Source organism: Lathyrus oleraceus, chromosome 1 (assembly GCF_024323335.1).
Source record: "Lathyrus oleraceus cultivar Zhongwan6 chromosome 1, CAAS_Psat_ZW6_1.0, whole genome shotgun sequence".
Classification (NCBI taxonomy): Eukaryota; Viridiplantae; Streptophyta; class Magnoliopsida; order Fabales; family Fabaceae; genus Lathyrus; species Lathyrus oleraceus.
The window spans coordinates 447,406,872-447,416,046 of NC_066579.1; the positions used below are offsets into that span (position 1 = coordinate 447,406,872).

The following is a 9,175-nucleotide window of genomic DNA, read 5'->3' on the forward strand; positions in this document are numbered from 1 at the left end:
GACTACTACACACCACAACAAACATTGTACTTTGGCCAACCCGATTCAACCCTAAACTACCAAAGACCACAATTCGAGGGCGCACCCAGCAGTAGTCAGTTTGTCCCACCGAGACAAAGCTTTGAGGGCGCAGAGGGGACCCGTCTTTCCTACAGCACTGAAGGGACTTCAACCCAACCACAACGGCAAACGGCAAGGGGACGCGTTAGGGCAAGGGGTGGTAATAGGGAAGCACCACCACCACGTGAACCGTCTAGGCGAGCAATTAGACCTCCCCCGTGCGGATCGTACAAGGGACCGCATCATATGTGATTAATCATATCTTTGTAATATTTGTCTTGTCAATTATTATAATAAAAATATTTTCTGTTTATTATCTTTATATCTTTATCTTTATCTTTAAAGATATTGTCTATCATATCTTTATATATATATATATATATATATATATATATATATATATATATATATATATATATATATATATATATATATATATATATATTAATTTACATGTGTATAAATATTTATTTACACGTATATAAATTAATTTTTTTTCCAAAAATTTATAAATAATATTAATTACTTATAAATTAAATTAATATATACATATATAAATTAATATATATATATATATATATATATATATATATATATATAAATTAATATAGATATTACTTGAAATGGCATGCTGTCAATGAACATGATTTTGAAAAGGAAAGGATCGAACATGATTTGAAAATTGAATTTTTTTTTTAATAACCAGATTTTTAAAAAAAATTTCAATGTCTAAAAATGAAACAGACTCTAATTATATTTTATTAAAATTATAAAAGAAAATTAGACTTTTTCTAGATTCTAAATAGAAATAAAACTTCTTGATATTTGTTACATTTATTTATTTATTAGTATTTATTTTTAAATTAATAAATGCATAATAATTGAATAGAATAAGAATTAATTAATGATTAATAGGATTCAATTAATAATTTATTAGATTCTTTTTTTACTCTTATTCATGATGAATAAGAATTAATTCATAATTGATTAGATAATTTTGTTAATGCCATATTTTTGTATGAATTCAATGTGTTATAAACTACTATTATTATTTCCAATAAAACTATAGACAATATAACTCCTATCAATTATGGTGGCATGTTGTTGCATTTGATAATCTCTTACTAATTTTTTTAAATATATTTTTAGTTCTGATTTGATTAGTTTCAAAATTTTATATTTATTTTATTTTTAAGATAAAAATAAGATTTTAATCATATTATATAGATGAGAATAATCTTTATCACTCTATTATATAGTTCTAAATATTTTTTAACACTCTAAATAAGGGTAACATGGTACAAATGTTTGAAATTCTAAAAAAAAAAAAAAAAAAGTATATTTAAAAAAAAAAAAAAAAAAAAAAAGATTTAAGGGTAGGCGCCACTCCTAGTGGCGACTTGCCCTACCCTTTAAGGGTAGACGCCAACTAGGGTGGCGCCTATGTGTATATTAGGGCAAAAATTGCCCATTTTTGTAATTTTTTTTTAAAAATGTGTATTTTTGAAATTTTTTTAAAAATTCTGGATATTAAAAAAAAAAATCTTAAATTTAAGCCAAAAATTAAACTCTTATATTTTTGTCATCTATAGTAGGATTAATTCTATATAAAAATGAGACATACGATATAGGAAAAAGAAATCAAATACAATTCTATTTTGGAAATTTTATAGATGGAAACAAACCATAATAAATAGTTTTACACTTAGGTAATCATAATTTTTTTAACTAAAAATAAAAATAAAATTTTCTCTTTCCTTCATAATCATAACCATCCTATAAATTCAATTAAAAAACTAAATAAAATTTAAAAAAATTTCTCTTATATAATATCTATAAAAATATGAATTTACTTAGATTTTCATGCAAGTATTTCTCTTTCACTTCTCTTACCAATTTAACCAATATAGGGAACCAAAGAAGATATAGTGTTTGGCCCCCAAAAATATATAATCAATCATTTGTGAATGTTTGTATAATTTAGAATTAAATTAAAAGTATATATATGCAGATGTTTTTTTAATTAAACTAAAAATACTATTTTTTTTATTTATAAGAAAAAAATTATTTTTAAATTCATTCAATAATTAATATATTTGATCTATATTTTATTTATTCAATAGATTTAAAAAGCAAACATTTTCTTATAAATAAATCGGAGAAAGAGAGTATACATATGCAAATGAAGTAATATTTGAACACATTCTGTTGAAAAAATATCATTGACGCAAACTTGTAAAACAGTATATATAGTACAAGTTATTGGAAAAGTTAGAGTACAATCATTGGTTTGAAATGGAACTTCCGTTATCTTGCATCGAACGTAGAGTTGAAAAGATAAAGAAAAACGCATTCTCATCGAATTTTGATGTATATTCTTTTGTAACTTCTTCTACTTACGATACTGCATGGTTAGCAATGATACCTGATTCAGAATATCCTTCACAACCAATGTTCAAGAACTACTTAGAATGGTTGATCAACAATCAAAAACCAGAAGGGTTTTGGGGAGAGAGTCACACCATTGAATGTCTTCCAGCAACTATTGTTTCAATGGTTGCACTCACAAAGTGGAACACTGCCACATTAATGGTAGAAAAAGGTAAATATATGCTTGTTTTTAACAGTAAATCTATATGATCCATTAATATATTTAAAGGTAAATTTGATATTTGAAATTTGTAGGACGGTTATTTATTGATGCAAATATTGATAAGCTTCTGAATGAAGTGAAAGAAGATTGTCCTCACTGCCTTGCCATTATTCTGCCTGCAATGATTGAACTTGCTGATATGGCCGGTTTAGATTTTCACTTTCTGAACTCAACAAGGGACACTATCTCCTCTATCATGAACCGTCGCAAAACCATTCTTAACAAGGACTACACGCTTAGAGATGTTGGTGCTTTTCATTGTCACCCTCCATTATTGTCATATCTTGAAGCTTTGCCTCAATCATATGTTAATGAAAAAGATATATGTAACAATTTGAGTGAAGACGGTTCATTGTTCCAATCTCCGTCTGCCACCGCAAAAGCATTCATGGATTATGGAAACAAAAAATGTCTAGCATATTTACGGTCCTTGTCACAAAAATGTCCAAAAGCAGTTCCACAAGCATATCCCATGGATGAGGACCATATAAAGCTCTGCATTGCTAACCAATTACATAGGTTCGGATTAGGACAATACTTTATGGGAGAGATTGAGAGACTTTTGTCACAAATTTATAGGTAAGACTCGTGTGAACAAGCATCATTTATAAAGTATCTTCTTATAAAGTTTATATTGTTTGGTATTTAATTGTAGAAATTATAATAAGGATCCAAGCGCATCGAATAGGAATGATTTGCAGTTTCAGAAAGATGCTATGGCGTTTGAGCTCCTGCGGAGATATGGATTCAAAGTATCACCATGTATGAATCAATCATAAAATTATTTGATTCATTATGGTAATTACCGATAATCAATTTTTATTTTGATTATGTCTTATGTTATGTAGTACGATTTTGTTGGTTTCTAAATCATGAAGAAATTAAAGCTGAGATTGAGAGAGATTGTGAGCACTCTTCAAGTGCAATGCTTCATATTTTCAGAGCCTCAAACTTAGTATTTTGTGGAGAATATGAACTCGAGGAAGCTAGAATTTTTTCTAGGAAAATACTTGAGAAAATCGTTTCAACAGGAAAAGGACGCTTATTGCAACAGGTTAAATTGTCTAAACTTCAATTTTCTGTAGTTATTATGAAAACTTAATATTAATTTGTAGAAAGTCTAAACTTAAAGTCTTTCAAACTTTCATTTCAGATAGAGCACGAGTTGAGTTTTCCATGGTTTGCTCGCTTGGATCATTTAGAGCACAGAGTGTGGATTGAAGAAACAGAAGCTAATGTTTTATGGAAAGGAAAAACATCATATAACAGGTACTCACATCATGCATATATAATTATATGAATGCAAGATATTCAACCATATTCAACAATTTACACCGACTTTCTCTTAAAAACGGTGTAATATATACTATATTTACACCCATTTTAAAACGGATGTAAATTCGTCAAAAAATTCTCAACCTTTGAATTTATACCCTCTAATAACGGTGTAAAATATATAAAAAATGGGTGTAAATTCTTCTTTCTACACTAGTGAATCTAAATCCGTTTGTACATATTATAAGTTCATTCTACTTATTTATTCCCATTTTCAGGATATCATGCCTCTATAACGATGAATTGCTTCAACTTGCCACTCTAAACTTTGAGTTTAAGCAATTGATATTCAAAAATGAGCTCAAGGAACTTAAGAGGTATAGTACAATATCCATTTAGTTTTACCTAAATATTAAGAAACTAAATCAATTGACTCTTACTGGATTACATTTGATTTTGAGATGTAGGTGGACTGAAAAGTATGGTATGAGTAATATGGGATTTGGCAGAGAAAAAAGCACTTATTCTTACTTTGCTGTTGCTGCAAGTTTTACATCCCTCCCTCACGACTCTTACGTACGAATGATCGTAGCTAAAACTGCAATTATAATCACAGTTGCTGATGATTTCTTTGACAGCTTTGGTTCTCTCAATCAACTAGAAATCCTCACCAAAGCAGTTCAAAGGTACATAATCAAAATTTGTTTCAAAGAATATTTTAGATCTCATATATGTATTTGTGTAAATAATAGGTGGGATAGTAGAGGCCTAAGTAGCCACAGCAAAGTTATATTTGATGCACTTGATGATCTTGTGAGTGAGGCTTCTAGAAAATATCTCCAACAAGAAGGAACATCTGATGATATTTCAAGAAACTTAAAAGATCTAGTAAGTGTTACAAAATTTATATAGTTTTCAAAATATTATAATCATCAACTTTATAGCTATAATAACATTATGAAATGTATTTTATTTGTGAAGTGGTATGAAATTTTTCTGTCATGGCTCATAGAAGCAAACTGGAGCAGAAATGAACACAAACCATCCATTGATTGTTACCTCAAAACAGGCATGACTTCAGTTGGTGCACATCTCATGGTGCTTTCATCTTCGTGTTTTCTGAAACCAACAAAGAAACTTAGGCTAACACCATATGAACCATTAACAAAATTATTAATGGTCATTTCTCGTTTATTAAATGATGTCGAGAGTTATCAGGTATTTAGCTAAGTTAATAAGAAGAAAAAAAATACTTTGCATTAAAGTTAAGTGTAGTTTTTCATATTATTTTAACTTAGAATATTTTTCATGTGATTCTGCAGAGGGAAAAGGAAGAAGGGAAGTTGAATTATGTTTTAGTAAACATGATGGAGAATCCTGAATTTGAAATTGAAGATTCAATTGCTTTTGTGAGAGAAATAGTTGAGAAAAAGAAGAAAGAGTTTCTTGAACTTGTTCTAATGGATGGATTAAGTGATTTTTCTGAGCCTAGCAAACAGCTTCATCTATCATGTTTGAAAGTTTTTCAGATGTTTTTCAACACTAAAAACAGTTTTGATTCTAATACAGATTTGGTGGAGGATATAAACAAAGCAATATATCTTCCTTTGAGTAGAACTTCAAAGTGTCTTTCAACTCAAACATTCTTAAAGAAGAAACATATTATATCAAAGCTTCATATGAATTTCCAATTCAAACATTATAGTAAGATAAATTTCAGCGGAATGAGGTTAATGACACCTAAAATTGGGGTTGGATTCATTTAAATCAAATAAAATGAGAGGGAATGATACAAATAAATATGGAGATGTTATATCATTTGTATACATTTATAGCTACAAATAAATGTTGTATGTTTGTTTTGTATAATGGAAATGTTAGAAGAAATTGATCACTTCAAATATTAAGTACCTTGAAACTACAGACAAAGTAACAATTTGTTAGAAGGTTACTTGATGACTAAGTAACAAGTTGTTTATTGATAAAAATCCGTTTTTAACCGAGCTTGTTTTGGTGGTTAGAGTTTGAAAATTAGTTAGAGTTTGTTGAGTTGCTTGTAGTGTGCAAGCAATGCCATTTTGAATATCCTAAGTTTGTAAAACTCAATAGTGCGGTGCAATACATCTTCCTCTTTCTTCAAGTCTTTAATTTTCTTCTCTCGATTCTCAATAGTGGAAAGTGTGTATGAGTGCAGTAACAAAGCTTTGAGCATTCTATGTGTGTGCATCAGTCAAGTGATGAGTGGTTGTGTTCTGACTCTTGTGTTTTGTTCAAACATCTGGTATCGAGAGCTCTGGTTGCGATTCTTGGAAGATCTTGTGTAATGGATTCTCATCCAAATGTTCACTTTCCTGCAAATCTTCCCATTTTAAATGGAAATACTTATGATAATTATAAGCAGATGAAGGTGATTTTCTGCTATCGAGATGTGTGAGATCTTTTGCACAATGGAGTCACACCAATTATGCCACTGAGGATCAGAAGAATGCTCATAAAGAATTCAATAATAAGGATTATAAAGCTCTATTTATAATCCATTAATGTGTTGATCCATATAACTTCGAAAAAGTTGGAGATGTAGAATAATCGAAGGAGGCATGAAATATATTAGAAAAATCATTTGGTGGTGCTGAGGTGGTGACGGAGGTAAGCTTACAAACTCAGAAGAGGCTTTATGAATTGCTCTAGATGAAAGAAAATTAAATTATAGGTAACTTCTTTACAATGCTGACTCGTTTGATGAACCAAATCAAGATGTGTGACGAGGTGATGCCAACCAAGTCAATCTTTGCAAAGATCTTGAGATCTTTACCTCCAAAATTCAATCATATTGTGGTAGCCATAGAAAAATTCAAATATTTGTCAAGTTTGACAAAGAAAGAACTATAAGGGATCCTTGAATCTCATGAGAAAATAATGGTGGAGAGGTCTAAAAGCAAGACAAAAATCCGATGTAGCATTGCAACCACATCTGATGGAATGAAAATAAAGGTAGAGGTGGCTACAACATCTTAAATGGTAGAAATTACCAGTAAGAAGGGAGTTCATCGAATCAGAAGCAAGTTGCAAAACAAGGTGATCATAGAGGTGGTGTAACCAATAAAGGAAGAAGAGGAAGAACAAAGTTTGATAAGAGTAACATACAATGTTACAATTGTAAAAAATATGGCCATTTTGCTGATGAGTGCCTTGCAAGCAAGAAAAATTAAGAAGACGATGCAAAGCTTGCAAAATAAGATGATGAACATGTGTAGTTGATGGTGACAACAAAGGAGGAAGAGAAGTATAAAGACCAATGGTATTTGGACTTCGAATGTTCATCACACATGACTAATAGGAAAGATGGGTTGGTCAACATCATTCATTCCATGAAGAATAAAATGGAGTTTGTAAATTATAGCATGATAAGTATTTATATAGAAGCTAATTTCTAACAAACTATAACTAACTGACTAACTAGTTATATATCTCACTAAATCTCCAATGGGTAATAACTCTCTACATGTGGAACATGGTTGGTAATCATGGACTTTCTCTCTTCATATTATTTAACACCCTCCCTAAAGCATAGCATGGTAGATGTGAAATATGTTAAGCTTAACTTGGATATGAATTATTGGAAACTTTTAGGTTGCAAAGGCTTGGTAAAGAAATTAGCAAGCTGACTTTGAGACTTGACAAAAAGCAATTTGAACAACCCTTGCAATATCTTCTCCCTCACAAAGTGGAAGTCAATTTCTAAGTGCTTTGTGTGTTCATTGAATATTATATTTACAACAATGTGTATGGCACTCTGACTGTCACAATAGAGCATATGATGGACTGAATAGAGTCGCCACCGAACATATATTTATTCCTAAAAAGGAAAGTGGAAATATCGATAAAACCCAAGAAAGAACGACAATGATTATGGTTGTCGCAACCAAATCAGGGTTCGAGAGTCGATTACGTAAGGGAAAGGTATTAGTATCCCTCATGTCCGTTGTACTCAACGGGAACCATTAGGTTAATTGTGTGTGTCAATGTTAGTTGGGAATGTTAGGCTTCTTGAATTATTATGAGGGAAAGAGTAATAGGAGAGAGAAGAATATTTTTGGATTTTGAAACAAATGGGACTAAACCTAAGTTTTTTATTAATGGGCTTGACAAGATTTCGCAATCCTTCTCCTACGTATCTCAATAGAGAACTCAAGGCTTACGTAGTTCTGGGTAGAAAAATATTTGTTTGTTGGTCGATTTTAGCGAAAGCTATATTGTATTAATCGACGAAAATATTGTTTTACCCAAAACAGATGAGGATCGGACGTATACCACACATCGAATGGATTTACAAATCAACATTCGGAAAAATGTCACTTATCTCAACTCAACAATTGTTGCTGAAGATTGCTTTACATCACCTTAAGACAAGGTATCTTTCGTTTATGAAAAAGTTTTTCAGATCAATCGCACGGCGGAGAGAAAAAAGAGTTTAATTGGTTGAATGTATTTTTGGGCTTTGAAAGACGAGTATTTATGACCTGCAAGCTCTTACAACTTGGGTCTAATACTCGGGACTACATCTGGACCTTTCACTCAGGTAATCTTTTTCTTTCAATTTTATTGAGAAAAGATGTTTGAATATTTACAAATATTTCGAAGAGAAGACGAATACTTAGGGCTTACAAGCTCTTACAACTTGGGCCTAATATTCAGGATTACGACTGGATATTTCATCTAGGTAATCTTTTTCTTCCAACTTACTTATGAAAATGATTTGAATATTTGAGTGTTTTGAAGAGAAGACGAATACATAGGGCTTACAAGTTCTTACAACTTGGGTCTAGTATTCGGGACTACGACTGAACCTTTCATCCAGGTAATCTTTTTCTTCCAATTTTATTTAAGAAAATGGTTTTTGAAAATAATTTGAGGGTAATTGAAATGCAGACAAGTAAATGTGAGCACGCAAAAAGAAAAGAGCTCATTGTAAGAAGACCCAAGAGTAATTCACGGGACTGGAAACCAACCGAAATCGAAAGCAAATTAAATTTAACTCTAAGCTAACTTAGAGTGGATTCATGTAGGAATCACTCTATAAAAAGTTGAGCAAAAATCTATCTGTCTAAGCAATTTTTCAACAGTTAAATTAAATTTTAACTCTGATATCACAACATAGAAAAAAAGTAAAGTCACACAGTAACAACA

General features: G+C 30.7%; 1 protein-coding gene across 1 annotated transcript; it reads left to right on the forward strand.

The window, feature by feature from the left end:
* Positions 1-2,355: 2,355 nt before the first annotated feature.
* Positions 2,356-5,782, forward strand: LOC127115904 (S-linalool synthase). Its single transcript, XM_051047320.1, has 10 exons — positions 2,356-2,662; positions 2,746-3,292; positions 3,369-3,475; positions 3,562-3,767; positions 3,867-3,982; positions 4,267-4,365; positions 4,456-4,674; positions 4,741-4,876; positions 4,970-5,206; positions 5,311-5,782. Exons 1-10 carry the CDS (start codon positions 2,356-2,358, stop codon positions 5,752-5,754), a joined length of 2,418 nt encoding a protein of 805 aa, XP_050903277.1. The 3' UTR covers positions 5,755-5,782.
* The last annotated feature ends 3,393 nt before the right edge of the window (positions 5,783-9,175 follow it).

What these genes read in the sequence shown, in the direction of transcription:
- LOC127115904 (XM_051047320.1), top strand. Translation starts at nt 2,356, where the DNA reads ATGGAACTTCCGTTATCTTGCATCGAACGTAGAGTTGAAAAGATAAAG. An exon ending in CTTTTGTCACAAATTTATAG is followed by an intron (nt 3,293 to 3,368) that starts GTAAGACTCGTG and finishes ATTTAATTGTAG; the next exon opens with AAATTATAATAAGGATCCAA. An exon ending in GGAAAAACATCATATAACAG is followed by an intron (nt 3,983 to 4,266) that starts GTACTCACATCA and finishes TCCCATTTTCAG; the next exon opens with GATATCATGCCTCTATAACG.